At 37.1% G+C, this 23934-nt stretch overlaps 1 protein-coding gene across 6 annotated transcripts in view; it reads right to left on the bottom strand.

Moving 5' to 3' along the window:
• Positions 1 to 23934, bottom strand: part of ALDH1A2 (aldehyde dehydrogenase 1 family member A2) — a 274620-nt gene that overhangs the window by 30763 nt on the left and 219923 nt on the right. For all 6 annotated transcript variants that reach the window (XR_012073270.1, XM_072962340.1, XM_031672730.2 and 3 more), the window contains 3 exons: positions 16851 to 16912; positions 14742 to 14870; positions 14503 to 14616 (listed from right to left, as the gene is read on the bottom strand). Coding sequence is in view for 5 of the 6 variants with exons in the window: in XM_072962340.1 (XP_072818441.1) it covers positions 14503 to 14616; positions 14742 to 14870; positions 16851 to 16912 (305 nt within the window). In the remaining variant the exon portion in view is untranslated. The remainder of the gene's footprint in view (positions 1 to 14502; positions 14617 to 14741; positions 14871 to 16850; positions 16913 to 23934) is intronic.

The following is a 23934-nucleotide window of genomic DNA, read 5'->3' as shown; positions in this document are numbered from 1 at the left end:
ATCAAAGACAATAAAACACTTACGAATAAATTTAACTCTAAATATCTCTACTCTGAAAACTACAAGATACTGATGAGAGAAATCAAAGAAGATAAATAAATGAAAAGGTATCCCATGTTCAAGGATTAAAAGAATTAACATTGTTAAAATGTTAACACTATCAAAAGCCATCTATAGATTCAATGCAATCTCTATCAAACTTCCAAAGACATCTTTTACAGAAGAAAAACACTCCTAAAATGTATATAAAAGTCAAAAAGTGACTTCCGGGCAAGATGGCGGAGTAGAAGGACGCTTGTAAGTCACCCTCTCCCACAAATACACCAAGACCCACATCTACAGACCCACTCAGCCAACCAGAGCACCTGCGGAACTCCAACAGATCATCGCCCTCTTCAAAAGATAAAGACGCCAAAAATCTGGTAGGAGAAAAGGAAAAAAGAAAGAACAAAAGGCAAAGCAGCGCGGGACGGTCCCGCGGGGAGGGAGTGGCAAAGGAGGACTGGCGCTTGCTCGCTGGGTCTCCCCTCTCCAATTGAGAGGCCAGCGGGACGGAGGGGGAGCCTCCAAGTCTCGGATCTGTACAGAGCAGCCCTTGTCTGACAGAACTAAGTTAAACGGGCACAGAGCGTCCCCCCGACACCCAGCCTGAGACGCGGGCCGGCAGCGGCGGGCAGGGCCAGGCTGCACAAGCCGGGCGGAGGACGGGGGCGGCTGCACGGAGGCAGCTCCAGGGGACTGCAAGGGGGCTGGGCGCCGGGGCTGTGGGTGTGCAGGACAGAGCAACCTGGGCCCTCCATAGAGCAGCGGGGTTGATGTGCTCTCGGGGGAAGGGTGCATACCTCCATCTCTGAAAACACGCGGAGACTTTTCGGGGGAAGAGGGGCGGGGCCCAGGCAGAGCCGCCATATTCTCCGGCGCTTAACACCCAGGCGGGGGCAGGGGCGAGACCTGCGTCCGCACAGAAGGGCTTAGCAGCCTCAAGGGCCAGACTGAGACGGGCCTACAGCCCGGGGCAGATAGGATCCTTCCATTCTGGTCCCCTAGAGAACTTGCTCCACAAAGACAAACAAGCAGCTGGGTCTTGGCTCGGAGCAGGGACGAGGCTGCCCCTCGGCCTTCCCCGAGCCCACCCGCGGAGCGCGACTAGGGCGAAGCGCCGACCAGGGCAGAGCGCGCAGCCGCACAGAGCAGCGGAGCTACCAGCGGCGCAGGCAGGGGGAGAGCGGCCCCCCCGTGTCGGGCAGGAACACAACCCCTGACCGAGGTGCTGGGAGGGGGCACGACCCGCCCTCCTGCCTGGCCAGTCTGCAACATCTGACTGCGGCATCCGGAGGGGCAGTGACCCGCCCGCCCGCAGCAGAGGACAGCTGCATGTGACCCCGTGTGAGGAGGAGGCGCGATCGGCTTGCCCACAGGTGCTGGGAGCAGCACAGAAGAGGGCGCCAACGGAGGGCCTCTGAAAACAAGCTGAGCTTCCAAAACAGGAGGAAGACAGAAGGACTTCACATTAAAAGCACACACACTCCAGGAGAACACCGACAACCCCCTTTTTTTTGGTTTGTTTTTCTTTGTTTTTTTTTTTAATGTTTTTACCTGTTCTATTTTCAATTACTCTCTTAATTTTTACTTCTTAATTCATTTCTATTTCTCTTGGGTTTTGATGTCCTGTTATTGATTAGACACAGGCTTCAAACACATATATTCATCTCCCCACCCCCCCCTTTTTTTTAAGGTTTTAAAAGGACGTCTCCACCCAATTAATACTCTGCTTCAACCCGCTCTTCTATTATTCATTATACATTGTTATCAAACCCTCTTTCTCCCTTCTTTTAAAAATCTTTCTCTCTCTCTCTTATTTTTTTCTTTTTCTTTTTTCTTTTTTTTTCCTAAGTTGTATTCCTAAATAGGCATTAGATAGATAAAATCCTTAAGATCCAAAATAGACAACTGATACTCCATAAACCACAGTGCCAGAGAGGTATGAGCAAGATGAAGAAGCAGAGAAACCTTTCCCAATTAAAAGAACAAGAGGAATCCCCTGAAAGAAAGATCAGTGAAATAGACTTCGATAGCCTACTAGATCAAGATTTCAAAAAAGGAGTGATCAAATTGCTGAAGGAATTAAAAGAGATAATGCTTAGAGAAACAAAATATGTCAAAAATGAAATTGAAGCTATAAAGAAGAGCCAAGCAAAATGGGAAAACTCATTGACAGAGATGAGGAATGATCTAATAGCTGTGCAAAGCCGACTAGTTAATGCAGAGGAACGAATTAGTGATCTAGAAGACAGGGCAACAGAAAGCACCCATTCAGAAGAACTACAAGATAAGCAAATAAAAAATAATGATAATAGCATAAGGGACCTATGGGATAATATAAAGCGTCCCAATCTTCGCATAATAGGGGTCCCAGAAGGGGAAGAAGGATCACAGGGGATTGAAAAGGTTTTTGAAGAAATCATGACTGAAAACTTCCCAAACTTAAAGAAGGAATCAGATATCCAAGTACAGGAAGCTCAGAGGGTCCCAAACAGGAAGAACCCAAATAGACCCACACCAAGACATATCATAATCAAGATGGCCAGAGTCAAGGATAAAGAAATGATTCTAAAGGCAGCAAGAGAAAAGCAAAGAGTGAACTACAAGGGAACCCCCATAAGGCTCTCAGCTGATTTCTCTACACAAACACTACAGGCCAGAAGGGAGTGGCAAGATATATTCAAAGCCCTGAATGAAAAAAAGATGCAGCCTAGGATACTTTATCCAGCAAGGCTATCCTTTAGGATAGAAGGAGAAATAAAGAGTTTCACAGACAAAAAAAAGCTGCAGGAGTTTAGCAACACTAAACCCATGCTAAAAGAAATATTGAAAGGGCTATTCTAAATAGAAAAGCAACAGGATGCTACAGAAATGAGAAGCTCACAACTGGAAAGGTGATAACTCATGAATTACAAATAAAGAAAACACGAAGTTATAAAAGAAGACATACAAATCACTGAGAGTGGGAGAGGGAGGCAGGGAAATATAGAATTTTTTTTTCTTTCTTTTTTTAAATTTTTTTAACAGTAGGATGGGTTTGAGATCATGTTATTATCAGTTTAATAAAAACAGGTATAGGTTAATAGACTTACAAAAAAAACTAACCACAAGTCAAAAATTTACAAGGGAGTCACAAAAATTAAATAAAATCCATGATAATACAAAGGAAAATTACCAAACCACAAAAGGAAGAAGAAAGGAACAAAGAGGATATACCAATTCAACTGCAAAGATAAGTTCAAAATGGCAATAAACACACATCTATCATTAATTACTGTAAGTGTTAATGGACTAAATGCTCCAGTCAAAAGACACAGAGTGGCAGAGTGGATAATAAAGCAAGAACCTTCAATATGCTGCATACAAGAGACCCACTTTAGGGAGAAGGACACATATAGATTGAGAGTGAAAGGATGGAAAAGGATATTCCATGCAAATGGAAAAGCCAAAAAAGCAGGGGTTGCAGTACTGATTTCAGACAAAATAGACTTTAAAACAAAGGCCATAAAGAAAGATAAAGAGGGACATTTTATAATGATTAAAGGAGTGATACAAGATGAAGATATTACACTTGTTAATATATATGCACCCAATATAGGAGCACCTAAGTACATACAAGAATTACTAACAGAGATAAAGGGGGATATGATATTACACTTGTTAATATATATGCACCCAATATAGGAGCACCTAAGTACATACAAGAATTACTAACAGAGATAAAGGGGGATATTGATGGGAATACAATCATAGTTGGAGATTTTAACACTGCATTAACATCACTAGACAGATCTTCCAGACAGAAAATAAACAAGGCAACAGAGAAATTAAATACTACAATAGAAAAACTAGATTTGGTGGATATTTTCAGAGCATTACACCCCCCAAAAATAGAATATACATTCTTTTCAAGTGCACATGGAACATTTTCCAGGATCGATCATGTACTTGGACACAAAAGAAACCTCAACAAATTTAAGAAGATAGAAATTATCTCAAGCATCTTTACTGACCACAATGCCATGAAACTGGAAATCAACAACAGAGAAACAAAGGAGAAAAAAAGAAAAGCATGGAGATTAAACAATATGTTATTGAAAAAACAATGGATCAATGAGGAAATCAAAGCTGAAATTAAAAAATACCTTGAGACAAATGATAATGAAAGCACAACCACTCAAAACCTATGGGACACAGCAAAGGCAGTGCTAAGAGGGAAGTTTATAGCGATACAGGCCTTCCTCAAAAAAGAAGAACAATCTCAAATAAACAAGTTAACCCACCACCTGAATCAATTAGAAAAAGAACAACAAAAAGCCCCAAAAAGCAGCAGAAGGAAGGAAATAATAAAGATCAGAGAGGAATTAAATACAATAGAGATTAACAAGACCATAGAAAAAATCAACCAAACCAAAAGCTGGTTTTTTGAAAAAGTAAATAAAATCGACAAACCTCTGGCCAAACTCACAAAGAAGAAAAAAGAGAGAGCACAAATTAGCAAAATAAGAAAGGAAAATGGAGAAATTACAACAAACAGAATAGAAATACAGAATATCATATGAGAATATTATGAAAAACTATATGGAACCAAACTGGATAACCTAGAGGAGATGGACAAGTTTCTGGAAACATACTGTCCACCAAAACTGAATCAAGAAGAAACTGAACACTTGAACAATCCGATCACTAGAAAGGAAATAGAAATAGCAATTAAAAACCTCCCTACAAATAAAAGTCCAGGACCGGATGGCTTCACCGGCGAATTCTACCAAACATACAAAGAAGAACTCATACCAGTCCTTCTCAAACTCTTCCAGACGATTGAAAAGGAGGGAACACTCCCAAACTCATTCTATGAAGCCACCATCACCCTGATACCAAAACCAGGCAAAGACACTACAAAAAAAGAGAATTATAGGCCAATATCACTGATGAACATAGATGCCAAAATCCTTACCAAAATTTTAGCAAATAGAATCCAACAACACATAAAAAAGATTATACATCATGACCAAGTGGGGTTCATCCCAGGGACACAAGGCTGGTTCAACATACACAAATCAATCAATGTAATACATCACATCAACAAGAGAAAGGACAAAAACCACATGATCATCTCAATCGATGCAGAAAAAGCATTTGATAAAATTCAACATCCATTTATGATAAAAACTCTCGCCAAACTGGGTATAGAGGGAACATATCTCAACATAATAAAAGCTATATATGACAAACCTATAGCCAGCATAGTTCTCAACGGTGAAAAACTCAAAAGCTTCCCACTAAAATCTGGGACAAGACAAGGATGCCCACTATCACCACTCCTATTCAATATAGTCCTGGAAGTCCTAGCCACAGCAATCAGGCAAGAGAAAGAAATAAAAGGGATCCAAATTGGAAAAGAAGAGGTAAAAGTGTCATTATACGCTGACGACATGTTACTATATATAGAAAACCCTAAAAGGTCCACAAAAAAGCTACTAGAGCTGATCGAAGAATTCAGCAAGGTAGCAGGTTACAAAATTAATGTTCAAAAATCAGTTGCCTTTCTTTACACTAACGATAAATCAACAGAAAAAGAAAGTAAAGAAACAATCCCCTTTAAAATAGCACCCAAAGTAATAAAATATCTGGGAATAAATCTAACCAAGGAGGCGAAAGAATTATACACACAAAACTATAAACCATTGATGAAGGAAATTAAAGAAGACTTTAAAAAATGGAAAGATATTCCATGCTCTTGGATTGGAAGAATCAATATTGTTAAAATGGTCACACTGCCCAAGGCAATCTACAGATTTAATGCAATCCCTATCCAATTACCCAGGACATATTTCACAGAACTAGAACAAATCATAATAAAATTTATATGGAACCATCAAAGACCTAGAATTGCTAAAGCATTACTGAAGAGAAAGAAAGAGGCTGGAGGAATAACTCTCTCAGACTTCAGACAATACTATAGAGCTACAGTCATCAAGACAGCATGGTATTGGTACCAAAACAGACATATAGACCAATGGAACAGAATAGAGAGCCCAGAAATGAACCCACAAACTTTTGGTCAACTCATCTTCGACAAAGGAGGCAAGAATATACAATGGAATAAAGACAGTCTCTTCAGCAAATGGTGTTGGGAAAACTGGACAGCAGCATGTAAAGCAATGAAGCTAGAACACACCCTTACACCATATACAAAAATCAACTCAAAATGGATTAAAGACTTAAACATAAGACAAGATACAATAAACCTCCTAGAGGAAAACATAGGCAAAACATTATCTGACATACATTTCAACAATTTTCTCCTAGAAGAAATAAAAGCAAGAATAAACAAATGGGACCTAATGAAACTTACAAGCTTCTGCAGAGCAAAGGAAACCAGAAATAAAACAAGAAGAAAACCTACGGAATGGGAGAAAATTTTTGCAAGTGAAACCGACAAAGGCGTGATCTCCAAAATATATAAGCAGCTTATACGACTCAATAACACTGTATAGCACAGGGAAATATACACAAAATGTTATGATAAATCACAGAGAAAAAAATGAGACAATGAGTGTGTATATGTCCATGTATGACTGAAAAATTGTACTGAACACTGGAATTTGACACAACACTGTAAAATGATTATGAATCAATAAAAATGTAAAAAAAAAAAAAAAAGAAAAAGAAAAAAATAAACAACCCAATCCAAAAATGGGCAGAAGACCTAAACAAGCAACTCTCAAGGAAGACATACAAATGATCAAAAAGCACATGAAAAAATGTTCAATATCACTAATTATCAGAGAAATGCAAATCAAAACTACAATGAGGTATCGCCTCACACCAGTCAGAATGGCCGTCATTCAAAAATCCAAAAATGACAAATGCTGGAGAGGCTGTGGAGAAAGGGGAACCCTCCTACACTGCTGGTGGGAATGCAGTTTGGTGCAGCCACTATGGAAAACAGTGTGGAGATTCCTCAAAAGACTAGGAATAGACTTACCATATGACCCAGGAATCCCACTCCTGGGCTTGTATCCAGAAGGAAATCTACTTCAGGATGACACCTGCACTCCAATGTTCATAGCAGCAGTATTTACAATAGCCAAAACATGGAAACAGCCTAAATGTCCATCAACAGGTGACTGGATAAAGAAGAGGTGGTATATTTATACAATGGAATACTACTCAGCCATAAAAATCGACAACATAACACCATTTGCAGCAACATGGATGCTCCTAGAGAATGTCATTCTAAGTGAAGTAAGCCAGAAAGAGAAAGAAAAATACCATATGAGATCGCTCATATGTGGAATCTAAAGACTCATGGACAGAGAATACAGACTTGTGGTTACCAGGGGGGTAGAGGGTGGGAAGGGATAGACTGGGATTTCAAAATTGTAGAATAGATAAACAAGATTACACTGTATAGCACAGGGAAATATACACAAAATGTTATGATAAATCACAGAGAAAAAATGTGACAATGAGTGTGTATATGTCCATGAATGAGTGAAAAATTGTGCTGAACACTGGAATTTGACACAACACTGTAAAATGATTATGAATCAATAAAAAATGTAAAAAAAAAAAGTAGCAAATACTGGAGAGGACGTAGAGAAACTGAAATGCTTACCCAATGCCAATAAGAAGGTAAAATGATGTAATTGCAATCACTCACTTGCTAGTGTCTTATAAAACAGTTGTTCCCAAACGTTTAAGTCAGGATTCTACTACTGTCTTAGTTATTAAGAAGACCAAGGAGATTTTGTTTATATGGTAATTATCTATCAGTATTTACCATATTAGAAATTAAAACTGAGAAAATTTTAAAATATTTCCTTATTAATTCACTTTAAAATAACAGTATTTTAATGGGAAACTATTTGTCAAAACAAAAATGTTAGTAAGCGTGGCATTGTTTTACATTATTGTAAATCTCTTCAAAATCTGGCTTAATAGAAGTTTTGTCGGATTTGTATATCCTTCTCTGCATTGACTCTCTTGATACTGTTTAAGTTGAAGTATATGAAGAAAATCTTGTCTTACGGTGAAAGGCACTGGAAAAGAAAGTACTATTTTCAGATAATTATGGATATGTTTGTTGATGCTAAATACTTAGCGGTAGATTGTTGAACGTCAGTTGCACTGTGGAATCAAACCATATCAATAAAATACTTTATACTCAAAAAAAAAAAAGTCAAAAGACCCCACATATTCAAAGAAATTCTGAGAAAGAATAAAGCATGAGGCATTACACTTCCTGATTTCAAACTATACCATAAAGCTATGGTCTTCAAAACAGTATGATATTGGCATAAAAACAGATAAACAGACTAGTGGGAACAGAATAGAGAACCCATAAATAAACTCAAGTATATACAGTCAACTAATATTTGACAAAGGAACCAAGAATACTCAATGGATAAAAGATAGTCTCTTCAATAAATGGTGCTGGATAACTGGATATTCACATGTAAAAGAATTAAAATGATCCATAACTTACACCATTCACAAAAGTTAACTCAAATGAATTAAAGACTTTAATGTAAGACCTGAAACCATGAAACTTCTAGAAGAACACATAGAAATAAAGTTCCTTGACATGGGTCTTGGCAATGATTTTTTGGAAATGACACTTAAAGCACAAGCAACAAAATAAAACCTAAACAAACAGAACAACATCAAACTAAAAAGCTTCTGCAAAGCAAAAGAAATCATCAACAAAGTGAAAAGAAAACCTACAGGATGGGAAAAAATATTTGCAAACCATACATCTGAAAAGTGGTTGATATCTAAAACATGTAAGGAATTCATACAATTCAAAAGGAAAAAATCAACCCAACTGAAAAATTTATCACTGAAAAATGGGAAAAGGACCTGAATAGACATTTGTCCAAAGAATATATACAATAGGCAACAGGTACATAAAAAAGATGCTCAACATCACTAGTCATTAGGAAAGTGCAATTTAAAATCACAAAGAGGTATCACCCCACACCTTTTAGAAAGCTCACCATCAAAAAAAACAAGAGATAACAAAGGCTAGCATGGCTGTGGAGAAAAGGGACCCCTTGTGCACTGTTGATGAGACTATAAATCATATAGCCACTATGCAAAACAATATAGAAGATCCTCAAAAAATTAAAAACAGAACCATGATATGATCCAGCAATCCAAATTCTGGGAATATAGCCAAAGGAAACAAAAATACTAACTCAAAAAGAAATCTGCATTCCATGTTCACAGCAGTATTTTATTTTTATTTTTAACTTTTTTACAATAGCCAAGACATGGAAACAACATAAGTGTCCATGACAGATGAATGGATAAAAAAAGTGTGTATATACACACAATAGAATATTATTCAGTCATTAAAAATGAGGAAATCCTAACCAGATTATACTGTATAGCACAGGGAAATATATACAGGATCTTATGGTAGCTCACAGCGAAAAAAAATGTGACAATGAATGTATGTATGCTCATGTATAACTGAAAAATTGTGCTCTACACTGGAATTTGACACAACACTGTAAAATGACTGAACTCAATTGAAAAATGTTAAAAATAGAAAAAAATGAGGAAATCCTATCATTTGCAACTACAAGGATGGACGATGAAGGCATTATATGCTAAGTGAAATTAGTTAGGCAGAAAGATAAATATTCTATGATCTCATTTATACATGGAATATTTTTTAAAACATCTAACAAATTCATAGAAAAAGAGTTCAGACTTGTCGTTACCAGAGGTGGAGAGGGTAGGGTAAGAGGAAGGGGCATAGGAGGAAAGTAGGCAAAGGTACAAACTTCCATTTATAAGATAAATGAGTACTAGGTATGTGATGTATAATAGGATGTCTAGTACTACTCTATGAGATATATATTTTTATATATATATATATATACACACACACACACACACACATATATATATATATATATATATATATGAAAATGTTAAGAGAATAAATCCTAAGAGTTCTTACCACAAGGAAAGTTTTTTTCCTTTTTTTCTATTATATCTATATGAGAGATGGGTATTATATCTATATGAGAGCTGAACCTACTGTGGTGATCATTTCACAATATATGTAAGTCAAACCATCGTGGTGTATCTCTTAAACTTATTCAGTGATTTATGTCAATTATTTCTCAATAAAACTGGGGTGGGGGAGGATAGACAAATAAAATACTGAGTCCTAAAACAGAAACATGTATATATAAAGAAATTTATTATATAATGTGGACGTTGTATTCAAGTGAGCTGCAAAAGGGTAAACTGTTTAATAAAGGGTGTTGAAGTAACTGAACACTCACTTATTAAAAAAGTAAACTTAGGCCTCACCTTTCATTATACATGAAAATAAGTTCCAATGGGATTAAAGATCTCAACAAAAACAAAGCTAAAAAGATACCAAAACAAAAAGCTAAGGACCATTTGTATAATCTTTAAGGAGTTTCTTTAAAGACAGAAAACCCAGAAGCCATTAAGAGAAAGACTGAGAGCTCTAACTACAAACAAATTCAAAGCTTGTACATGACAACTGAGAATATCTGCAAATTCTACAGGAGAAAGAAGATGAACATATTTAATACATATAGAGATCTTATAAATGAAATCATCACTCTAATGCATTCTTGGTAATAGGCAAGTTGAAGTATAAGTATCCTTTTACTTTGCAATTTCACTTCTAAAACATAGCCAACAGGATATCTTATATGTATATGCATGTGTGTGTGTGTGTGTGTGTGTGTGTGTGTGTGTGTGTACGTACACACAAAATTTGTCTTGAGTCTCCAAGGACTTTTATTTTAGTACTCTATATAATAGGAAAAACATTTTTTTAAATCTGGTGTATATTAATGAGGATTAATTGAACTATTTTACATTGATACAAGAGTATTCTACTCAGTTATTAAAAAGAATGAAGAAGATCTATAGGTTCTGACATACAAGGTGTTATAGCTCATTTTATACATTATGACCTCATTTTTACTAAAACAAATTATACAGCAGAAGCCTCTTAACTCAATCAGGAGCAGTGGTTGGTTAACTGAAAAAAACATTAAAGCAGGGAATGATACTTCTAAGTATTTCCTTTTCATTTAAAAATATATGTACAATCATTCTCCTATCTTTGGATATAGGACCCCAAATTTTAATTATGAGTCCACCTGTCCTTTCTGATTAAACCATATCCCTAAAATACTGTTTAAGATTTCTGGTTGATTTCTTTAAAGTGTAGTGAGGATTTTAAAGCACTTGCAAAGCAATCTAAATACACACTCCAACTAGATTTGTATTTTCCCCCAATCTTTCACAATTGTCTTGCCCACGCCTAGATTATTGCAGTTGTTCTTAGCATGAGCCCTTAGCAAACCTTTTCAAAGCATTAGACTTAGATAGGAAGAATAATTCCCTTTTATACATTTTGGTTTATACATTTCATTAAAATTTCAAAATTACTGTAACAAACAGAATAAAAGGTTTAGAAACAAACAAGATTTCTCTTGACAAACATAAGACTCAATAATCTCTAACCGTAAATTAACACTTAGGTTTATTAGTCAATCTCTTATGAAATTTTTCAACATGAGTCAGTTTAACCAAGTACCATTAACTGATATAGTCAAGACCCTAGACCAGTGCTGTCCAATGTGGGAGTTACCAGCCACTCATGGCTATAGAACACTTGAAAAGTGGCTAGTCTGAATTGAGATGTGATGTAAATGTAAAAAAATTCCAGATTTCTAAGACTTCATACTGAAGAGAATGCAAAACACTGTGACAATGATTTTTAGTACTGATCATAAGTTAAAGTGATAATGTTTTGGAAATATCAGATTAAATAAAATATATTTTTTTAAATTAATTTCACTTTAAAAAAATTTTAATGTTGTTAATAGTACATTTTAAATTACAAATGCTGTTTTCATTATATTTCTGTTAGGTAGCACGGTTCTAGGCCTGCAAACATCCTTTGTTCAACGGTGATGCCATGAAGTTCTACTTGAAACAATCAATCCCTCTTTTTTATCATCTCTGTTATCTGAATCCAAGACATTCTTCAGTAATACTTTAAAAGAAATCCCTCTAAGGAGGCTCGTGATTCTATGTCAGGAGTCAATAAACTATGGCCCCTTGGCCAAATTTAGCCTACTGACTATTTTAGTACCGTCTGTGAGCAAAGAACAGCTTTTGTATTTTTAAATGGTTCGAAAAACTCTGTACAAAGTGGGTATAGAGGGAACATACCTCAACATAACAAAGGCCATGACACTGCAAAGTTGCAGGATACAAAATTAATATACAGAAGTCTGTTGCATTTCTATATACTAACAATGAACCATCAGAAAAAGAAATTAAAGAAACAACTGCATTTACAATCACATCAAAAAGAATAAAATACCTAAGAATAAACCTAGCCAAGGAGATAAAAAACCTGAATTCGGAAAACTCTAAGACAGTGATGAAAGAAATTGAAGATGACACAAATGGATGGAAAGATAGATTGTACTCATGGATTGGAAGAATTAATATTGTTAAAATGACCATACTACCAAGGGAATTTACAAAGTGAGTGCAATTCCTATGAAAATACCAATGGCATTTTTCACAGAACAAGAACAAATAATTTTAAAATTTGTATGGAAACACAAAAGACCCCACAGAGCCAAAACAATCTTAAGAAAGAAGAACAGAGCTGGAGGTAGCATGCTCCCTGACTTCAAATTATACTACAAAGCCACCATCATCAAAACAGTATGATACTGGCACAAAAACAGACAGGTAGATCAATGCAACAGAGCAGACAACCCAGAAATACACCCATACATTTATGGTCAATTAATCTATGACAAAGGAGGTAAGAATATACAATGGGGAAAAGACAGTCTGTTTAATAAGTGGTGGTGGAAAAACTGGACAGCTACATGTAAAAGAATGAAACTAGAACATTTTCTCACCCCCACATACAAAAACAAACTCAAAATGAATTAAAGTCCTAAATGTAAGACCAGAAATCATAAAACTCCTAGAAGAAAATATAGGCAGGACACTCTTTGACATAAATCATAGTAATTTGGGGGGGGGTGTCTCCCAAGGCAAAGAAAACAAAAGCAAAAATAAACAAATGGGGCTTAATTAAACTTAAAAGCTTTTGCACAGCAAACGAAACCATCAACAAAATGAAAAGACAACTGACTGAATGGGAGAAAATATTTGTAAATTATGTGACCAATAAAGGATTAATACCCGAAATATATAAACAGCTCATATAACTCAATATCAAAAAACACAACAACCTGATTAAAAAATGAGTAGAAGACTTGAATAGACATTTTCCCAAAGAAAACACACAGGTGGCCAACAGATGCATGAAAAATGCTCAACGTTGCTAATTATCAGAGAAATGGAAATCAAAATCACAATGAGTTATCACCTCATACTGTCAGAATAGCTACTGTCAAAAAGACCACAAATAATAAATGTTGGACAGGATGTGGAGAAAAGAGAACCCTCATACACTGCTGCTGGGAGTGTAAATTGGTGCAGCCATCTTGGAAAACAGTATGAAGGTTCCTCAAAAAATTAAAAATGGAAATACCATATGATCCAGCAATTCCACCCCTGGGTACATATCCAAAGAAAATGAAAATGCTAATTTGAAAAGATACATACACCCCAATGTTCACAGCAGCATAATTTACAATAGGCAAGGTAAGGAAGCAATCTAAGTGTGTTCATCAATAGATGAATGCATAAAGAATATGTGATATATACACACAATAGAGTATTATGCAGCAATAAAAAATGAAGCTTTCCCATTTGCAACAACATAGATGGACCTGGAGGGTATTATGTTTAGTGAAACGAGCCAGAAAGAGAAAGACTAAATACTCTGTGTTATCACTTATATATGGAATCTAAAAAATAAAACAAACTAGTGAATATAACAAAAAAGAAATGGTTCGTGGGCATAGTTAGCTGCAAATTGCACCTATAGGATTTGGTGATATAATGAGAAGAGAAAGCTGTGTTTCCATTTTAATCTCTATCAGGGATTAATTTAGATTTCTAGTTTCTTAATGTGCTTCTGCCATTATTGTTCTTGATTCAAGAAAGTGTTCAGAACCCCAGCTTCAGGACAGTCTCTTCTGGGAGAGTGAGTTTGTTTTTGCCTCTGATATGTGTTCCTTTTATTTTAAAATACAATAGGGTTTTGTTTGTTTTCCTGGGAAATGGCATAAGAAAAGGCTCGGAGATTTGTGGCATCAAATGGTCAATGTACACCTTGACTTTGACATTCATCAGTGTTCTAGCTATGATACCAACACTACCCTTTGAGACCTTGGGTACTCACTACTCTTCTAGTGCTCAGCCTAGGGGTAACATTTCCAATTTTCTCTTAAACCGTCTACTCATTTACAGGACTCTTCTTCAAGCCATGGTTTCTCAGGCACCTACCTCAGTAGACCCTGTGAACGCAATCTTGTCTATGCCAACGTGAGAAGCTATTGCTGCCCCGGCCGTTGGCCCGTATCCTGGCAAAATATTGATGACTCCCGGTGGAAAGCCAGCCTAACAAAACAGAATTGGAGGAAACATGGCTTGTGAAAGCTGATGAAGCACGTTAAATCGGATATGCTCCAGTAGGCCCCAACTGTGAAGGGAGTGGGAGCCCCCCTGAAGTTGGCTTCTCTTACCTCCTTGATGAGGGCTCCCATGTAGAGCGCGCTGAGTGGTGTTTGTTCTGCTGGCTTAATAACTACTGTATTGCCACAGCACAGAGCTGGAGCAACTTTCCAGGCAAACATCAGCAGGGGGAAGTTCCACTGAAAGTGAAAAACTCAGGGTTGATAGATGGAAAAATATTTCTCTATTACTTTGTTTTCAACCTGTGACTTCTCAGATTTCTCAGACTTGTCCTCAACATAAATCTTGTCCCACCACAGAGTATAGATGTTTGGATTTTTTAAATTACTTCATTAAGAATAGAATAGAACTGACCTTGAAAATCTCTCCTATTCTCTCTAGTTAGCAAATTACTATTTCCCAGCTACCCACCAAAAGAAATCTCATGGTGAAAAGGGAGTCTGTTTTCCTTTGTTTTGTTTAGGTTTTTCATTGTTGTTATTTTATATGTTTTTAAAATTAGACTTTGGTTCCAGTAAATTCTGTGTATGGAAATTTTTTCTTGCATTTGTGATTTTTAAACCAGGATATCAGACTGGTATGAAAGCTCTTAAGAGTGGAAGAACTAGAAGTCAGTGTATACTTCAAGGTAGTACCTTTTCTTTGTGTACAGACATACATGTGTTGTCACAAGACACATGATTACAAAAATAAAGTGCATATCTACTGATGAGTACACAAAAATTTTAGTTGGCCTTCTTGCCATTGCAAAAAAATATATGTGAGTATCTGAATTGGGGCCTAAAGTGGCTTAAATGGATTTTAAAAGGATATTAAGCTTGTATTGTCATAAGTGCAGGCATGAGCCTTAGTACTATCAGGTGTCGTTGATAATTTCATTAAGACAGAAAACAGAAATCCTGGTTCCGTGGCTTCAGCCCCCGACCACAGTGTGTTTCTGCCTGAAGCATCTCAGCTGCCATCCTTGAAAGATTCTCACTGGCCCTGGCAAGCTTGCAAAAATATACAAGTGTCTTGCCTTCACCAAACACCCAATTTCTTTTCTCCTTAGTTGTTTATAAACTTGGGAGTCCACAGTGATGTTTTAATTCCATCTACAGTATATAAATCTTGGAGCGCAGTAACTGAGCTGGAGCTGGCTGACAAGCGGCTCTTGTCCTGTCAGTGAAAGCTGCAGCTCCCAGAGTCTGGAGAAGGGCAAGAAGAGCAGGTTTGAGTTCCTGCCATTAAGGTGACAGACCTCATCCCCACTCTGATCCAACTGGGATTTCCTCCGGTGGTTTAGGAGCAGAAGAACTTAAACCAAACCTCTCATCTTCCCTTTTCATTCTCTAATAAATTTCACGGTAACCCAGAGCTTGAGGATCATTAAATATAAATGAATACTTCTCAAAAATCTCTGGCTCCCAGAACCAAAGATTAGCTTGAATTATTCTCCTGTATTTTGAGAAGAGAAAACTTCTTGTCCATACTGTAATTCAAATTGAGCCTCCCCTGAAGTCCCTGCCAGAATGATTAGCTAGTACTGTTGGAAGACTCGATGATGTTTTGTGTAGTGCCAAGGCTGTGTATGAGAGAGAGGAAAAAGACAATGTTTAATGTTCCAATCCAAACACTAAGCACCACATCTATTTCCCTTTACAAGACACATAAGAGCCCGGCATGGTTTCAATTATGACTGTGACGTTAATTGTACTGCTGTGTCTTCTGTAGAGTCTTCTATCTAGATTTTTGTGAAAAGAAACAGTGGGAAAGAATGGGATTAAAAGACCATATAAAACAATACGCCTGGAAAAATGGTGAGTCACAGTTCTAAAAAATAAACAAGCAAATATAACAAAGCATTAGTTTTCCATAAGCAGATTGGACATCCATAACCAAGGGCAGGTTATTAATACACTGGGCTTTGCTTTGCTTATTTTAATCATGAGAATTCCATGACTTGAGAACTCAACTCCTGGTAACAGAGCTGAAACCCTATTAACCTGTTCAAATAAGCATTTGCAGGGAGGCTGTTAAAGATATGTCAACAACATGAGCTCAGGGCTTTTTTTCCCCCAGTAATGGAAAACACACATCACTGAGGTCCATGTTTTATGTATCCTTAAGAGAACTGGTTCAAGAGAAAATAAATACAAGGCGTGAGGAGATACACTTACCGGGATGATCTGTCCACACACTCCAATGGGTTCGTGTCTTGTAAAGGTAAAATAGTCTCCATCTGAAAGAAATGAGCATGTCACTATCAGAGAGTTCAGACAAGAAGAAAAAAAATGCAGAAGGAGAACGTGCATGGCAGCAAAAAGCAGAAATAAAGTTGAAAAAAACTTTATTTTCTTCATGGTTCCTACTCAACCATGTATGAAAGGTTGTAGGAGAGCTATCACTTGGCAACAGGTTTCTCCAGATACGGTTCCCAGACACCTGAACAGAGTACTGATGAGAGGACCTCGTTTACGATATCAGATGCAGTCCTGGGGTGGAGGGCAGGGAGGGATGGGACCAGGAAACCAGGAAGTACTAAATTTTACTTTAAATATTAAAGTGATACTTACACGTAGCACAGTTAACTGAGTTAAAAACTGAGGTACCTCAGAATTTTAAATAGCTTTCTGAAGTACTAAAAAAGAAAGTAAGTAAAATGCTATTGGGTACACTGAGATTGCTAGGTGACTGGAAAAGGTGAGGAACAGAAGTAAGACCTATTTCATAATTTAATCCCAGTGTCCAAGTACACTTCCAGGCACTGGGCGAACCCAGGCATGTTTGGCCTATTTCAAGAAGGCAAAAGTCTACTTCAAAGAAGATTCCATCAATAACCCAAAGCCTCCACCCTCAAACTAGCCATGGAAATGAAGATGATTTAATCACCTTATGTTCCTTATAGGAGCAACAGGAAATTGGAATAAATACCTAAGAAATCCAAACCTAATTCATTTTTAGGAAAGTACCATTATGTTTATCTGAATTATTTTAGGTGGCTAATTGAACTAACTGAAGAATGTCTAGCTTTTAGCAGACAGCTTTTCATTTCTGGTACTGGGTCTTTGTTTTTTCCTCAAGTGCCAACCCTTTGATCACTTCACTGGCATTTGTTTTCTCTCTCAAAAGCTGTTTCACAGGGAAAGTGAAGACTCTTTAGTTAATACTCAAGAAGAGCATTACAATTAGGGGTGGGGATCAAAGTGGGCACAGAAGGAGATGGCAATTCTTCACAGAATTAACAGCTATCTGTTGCTGATGCATCTTTTCAAAGAACTTTTTTTCCCACATACAGTAGCATGCTTTTATCCCCTCTCTCTTAAGAAAAAAAATGAGATCATATTATTCATTGTCTTCTATACTTTGTTTTTTCCCCCCTCTTTTTTTCCATATAAAGCTAACACATTTTTCGAACTACTGAGTATTATTCCACTGGCTCAATAAATAACAGTACTACTGTAAACTGTCCTGAGGGACACACAAACTGCCTTCAGTTCAGGATATTATAAATAATGCTGTAACATTATCATTTTATATATCTCTACATATCTGTGGAATTTCATGGTCAAAGTATATAGGCATTTCACATTTGGATAAATATTGCCAAATCACCCTTCAGGAAAATCACACAACTCATAATTCCAACAACATGATTTTTTTCCTACCCTTTAACACTAGAGTTTTTCAAACATTTTAATTTTAGTCAACCTTACAGGTGAAAACTGGCAATGTGTCTTGATCTCTTTAATGATATACAGGTTGAATATTTTTCATGTTTACTGGCTGTTTAAAATTTTTTCCTCAGGTTTATATCCTTTCCCATTTTTCTACCTGGGTTATTCTTTTTGGCCATTTAGCAAACTCTATGTATATTAAGGAAATTAGGCCTTTGTCATGTGTATAAGTAAAGTCTTTCCCTAATCAGCTACTTGTCTCCCAATTTTGTTTCATGTATATTACTTTAAATGGAAGAATTTAGGAAGTAGGTAGTGCTCAGAAACTGCAGGAAGGAAATTATTTTAGAATGTATCATCACTACCACAAGAAAACAGCCAGAATGTGGAAACTGTCCATAGAGGGACAAGAAGTTTGAGTAGTATTTTAAAAATCAAATTAACTCTTAGGTTTGTATACAGACAACTCAAGAATTTTTATAGATGTCTTTCCTTACAATAGTGCAAATTGCTATCCTTCTTCAACTTATAAATCTCTGTAAAGTTTATTTTCCCATTAATACTTTATAATGTTTCACATTTTTCCCAGAAGATATAAATGCGATATTAGGCTTCTTCTTGGAAAAGTTTTTTTCATGGAGAGCAAAACTGCTCATCAATATACAAGAGAACTTCATTTGGAAGGAAATTCTTCCCAAGTAAACTCTGCAATTTGGCTAAGGTGATGGATTCAAGTATTAATCACAGACAACAGAACCAGAATGTAACATCAGGATGGAGTGCAAATGAGCTGAGTGAAAAATGGGAATATGAGCTGAAGAAACAACACAGGTATTTGAGCAGCACGTGTGGGAAACTGGAACGGTTCAGAGAAAATCCACAGGGCACTGGCGCAAGCACAGCATGGTAATTCATAAAGCATTTCCCCCTACATTCTAAATACTGACGAATTTAGTTGTATTACTTATGTAATTTTGAAAGTTACTTAAGAAATGAAACGTAGAAGAAAAAATGTGGGAAAATCTTAAAAAGTTAACTTCAAGAACTGAACTCCACTCCGTAATTGTATCTCAAGAGAACTGAGTTATGGGGAATAAAAATTTTCTTGGATAAACTGTTCAAAGACTTGACATTTAGCCAAAGGCTGGTACAAAAAAGGAACTGAAGAATCTTCCATCTAAGTTCCTCTAAGCAGTAAATAAAGAAATAAAGGGTATTTTGGTGCTTGAACTCTTCCTAAAAGAACACTGAGTGAAAGAGATAGAGAGGGTCCCAGACCTTGAGCTCAGCAGTATCGCTCACTCTATTACTTACTTATAATAACATTATTATATTACTTACTTATAATAATAGCTTACTCTCTTACTTACTTACAATTTCTTAAATTAACTCATCTTTAAAAAAATCTGTAACAGATAGCTATTTGTTAGCCTCACCTTAAGGAAAACCTATGAAATAACAGATTTCATGAACTAGCAATATTATCTTCTAATATTCTTCAAACTGAATAATTAAAATAAAACATGCTTACTACTTAACGTATAGAATCAACTTGCATGCAGCAGTGCCACATGTATGCCGTATTGTGCTTCTCAAATTTAAATGTGTACACTAAGCACCTGGAGATCTTGTTAAAATGCAGATTCTGAATCCTTAAGTCTAGGGTAGGACCTAAGAGTTTGCATTTCTGCAAGCTCCCAGGGTGATGTGGGCCCGGTGCTTCTGATCCACAGACCACACTCCGACAGCACGGTTCAGAGGGATCAAGCAGGTAAAGGGGAGTCCACGGGCATCAAGATGACCTACAGTTGCTGAGTTCTATTTATTTACTTTTTGCCTGGAAGGAGTCTGAAGTGTAGGAGAATCTAAACAAAGTGTTTTAACACTTTTAAAATAGTAAAATAAGAACAAAAACATATATGCATCTACAGAACCTTACAAAATATTTTCACATTCTTGCCTTATTACGTGCACACCACCACTATGGAAAATTAGGGCAAGTGTTATCACAATTTTATAACTAGAGAAAATATGGCACAGAGATTTTTAAGTCTACAAAGATAAACTGGTTAAGTTGTGGCTCCTACACTTGAATCTGGGTCACCAGATCACAAGTTCATTTCCTTTAGAAACATATTAAAGGCTCTTTTGTGAATAAGGTGTTGGAGTTAGATGGATATCACGAACTACAGAATCAGAGTATAAGGTCAATGAGTGCAAATAGCGAAAAATAGACAACCCTTTTGTGAAAAGTGAAGATGACCCTTTGAGGATGTGGGATGTGGACACAAGAGAACTCACAGAGTCTCCTGTATCTTAAGTTATAAAGAGAACACAACGGAGCAGCCCTCCCCTCAGGTTGGGGAACCCAGGGCTGAGCGCCTCTCCTCCCCTAGGAAAAGTCGACTCCAACAGGCGGCCAAGTGTTACTTCTCTCTCTTTCCTCCATCCTTACGATGATATACAATGAGCACTCCTCTCTGCCTAGAAGAAAAATTACAGCCCATTTTCCCATCTTTTATGTTAATAATGTTCTCCAGACATGGCAAGATGATTTAAAAGGCTGTTCTCTTCATTTCTGCAGCTTTGTGCCATAAAGCACGTGAGCCTGACATAGGAAAAAATCTCCAACCAAACTCAAATACTCTATTTTAGGCTACAATGATCTTAGGTCTTCTTATCAAACACAAGGCATTACAGAGAGAGCGCACACTCAGCAACGAAGGACCACATTTGATGAAAATGCCAAATAAATGTTCTGAATATCACATTCTGAGCCAACAAGTTAGAATACAACTATGGTGGAGTAAACTAAAGAAGAGATGAGACACCAAAACACAAATACTTAAATCACATGTGTAGGACTTGTTACCTCTCAGCCTCTTTCCTATTTCACTCAAGAAAGTAAAAAATAGAGAGTAACAGATACTACTCTTAAAAGGGGGTTATTTTAAGGCACATACAGACAGAACTTCTCTGATGTGCTTTTACCTGAGTGATTACACCCTTACGAAGAATATAAAACTCTTACAACTAAAATCTTTATTTTACTATGGACTTGGTTGAGCTATGGATCAAATTTTACTGAGTATGTACAGACTGAGCCATTTATAGAATTTTACTAAAAAGAAGCTTTGTCCCTAGAGCTGAGTAACAGAAAAATCTCTTCCGTATTTGTGAACATTGAGCCACAGTTCTATGTTCTCTGATGGGGGCTCATGAAATGACACAGAAGAGACAGTAATTACTTGGTTAATCAGAACAGTTTAACTATTTGGATTATTCCTTCAGGGTAAACATTACTTCCTAAAGCAGATTTTATAGTTGCTTAAAAAATATTTTTGGCAGAATTATTATTCTCATACGAACATCTGGCATTGACACAACCTATACACAAGCTAGAAATCATATGATAAGGTAATATGTATAGTCAATAAAGTCAGAAAAATCTGAACTGTGCCAGAAATTGAGGGGAAATTTATCAAATTTGGATCTCAAGAAATGGCTCCCAATTACAATACTAAGAGTATTTCAAGAACTGTAGCAAATTTTACATACCTGGTAACAGTAAAAATGAGTTTATTTAATAGCATCAGAATCTATAACACAACTCAGTGAATGGATGGCCATCTTCAAATCTTCAACCTGTGTACAAAATTACCTTTCAAGGAGCTAGCAACCTTTTTGGTGACCCTGCTATTAAACAATTAGACCGACTACATGTCCAACTAGTCCATTATGTCCTCTAGCAGATTCCTATGTATTCTGAGACTGAACAGACCTTACTGAACATTTTACAGCTATACTGACAAACTCTGTAAATGCCCACAACAACACTGGAGACTCTGTATTATATACAGTGGTGTTAACATTATTCCTCCCGTGAGTCTGTTGGTAGCCTCTCAGAAGCTGAATTGCATGTTTGAGTCAGTTATGAAGATATCTTAGCTCTACCACTCCTCCATTATACCATCTTAAAAAAAAAAAAGTCACTTCATCTCTCTGGACCTCAGTATCTTTGTCTGAAAAATGAGGAGACTGGCTTTAGGGATCCCCGACGTCTTCTTCAGCCTTAATCTCTTGAAGAGGTTACATGTGAAGCAGACCATGTGATCTCCTGTCACCATCAATTCAGGTAACTCCAACTACCCTGGGTTCTTCTTAGGTGGGCAGAGCAAACAGCTCCTTATTCTCATTCTGAGTGAACAATAAATAAGACCTCACCATATGCGTCCTCTGTTGATAACACTACATTAGATCGAGCTGTTGAAGGCAAAACCTTAGTTAGGATCTGAGACAATTTCTGTACATTTTTAGCCTATTCTTTAGTTCAACAGGTAAAACTGGAAGGGGGTGAAGTGGATAAATAATTACAGATGGCCTAGGTAGTTTTTTCTAACTTTTCCTATATGCTAATGTATCATAAGGCCATTTTTATGTCGGAATTCATCTTAAAGCATGTACTACATTTTCTCTGCTTATATATCAAAAAATAAAATCAGCACTTGTTACAGAGAAAAATCGTAAGTAATACAAATCAATTAACCTCCGTTTCTTCTTCAGTAAACTGAAAGCAAGCTTTGTTCCTTCCTCTATCACAAGGAGTTTGTGGACATGAGAGGAGCAGAGAATTGGGATATAGATTTAAAATAATCAAAATGGGGAAAATAATACTTCCCCTGGAGCGCTGCTATGAGATTAGAGATAATATAATGGGCACAGAGAAAGCGTACAATAAATCATAGCGATGATGATTATTTATCATCGTCATTAGGAGACGCTGTAGCAGAAGGGTCAAGCACAGGATTTATGGTCAGAAAGAACAGCTCCTCTGAGTACCATAGCAGGAAATAACAGACACGTTGCACAGGGAAGAACATCAGACCCCTGTGACTCAAACTGATATTTCATGATTCTGCGATAACACCCACTGTGGGCCTTGAGTGGGATGCAATGGACAGGGATAGGAGAATCTCTCCATTCAGAGGGAGAAACGGCTGTTTGGGGGACAGCTCCAAAGTGGTCGTGTCACAACTCTTTCCTTCTCCTCCCAAATATTCTAGAGGGAGGCCACTCCTCGGGGGGAGGGGGAAAAGTACATCCTTGCTCTCTCCAATTGATTATCTACTATGTAATCAAAGTCTCTTTCTAAAATGCAATTTTGATCAAGGCATTCATTTACTTAAAATAATCCAGTGACTCACCATTACTGTGGAATAAAACTTGTAGCATGGTTTCCCCAGGCCCAGAGCTCCCTGTCTTCTTAACCTGGATACACTTTCAGATCCATCAGCACACGATACTCTCCTCCCTCCATGCTTCGCACAGGCTATTACCACCGCTGGTGATGGCCCTGTCTCCATCTCCACTTACCTGCCCTTCAGGTATCATCTGGTACATCCCACTTCCTTCTCCAGGAAGCCTTAATACTGGGTGAGATGCCCTTGCTATGGAGAACCAGCGAACTTCATGCTTCCATATCTGAATAAGCCACACTACGTTACACTTCCCTGTCTACTTGTTTGTTTTCCTTACTATTCTACAAGCATCTTATTTACTCACCTTTGTATCCCTAGTGCTTAACCAA

The sequence above is a fragment of the Vicugna pacos genome, chromosome 6 (genome assembly GCF_048564905.1).
Source record: "Vicugna pacos chromosome 6, VicPac4, whole genome shotgun sequence".
In the NCBI taxonomy this organism is placed as follows: Eukaryota; Metazoa; Chordata; class Mammalia; order Artiodactyla; family Camelidae; genus Vicugna; species Vicugna pacos.
This window is presented reverse-complemented; position numbering and strand designations above follow the sequence as displayed.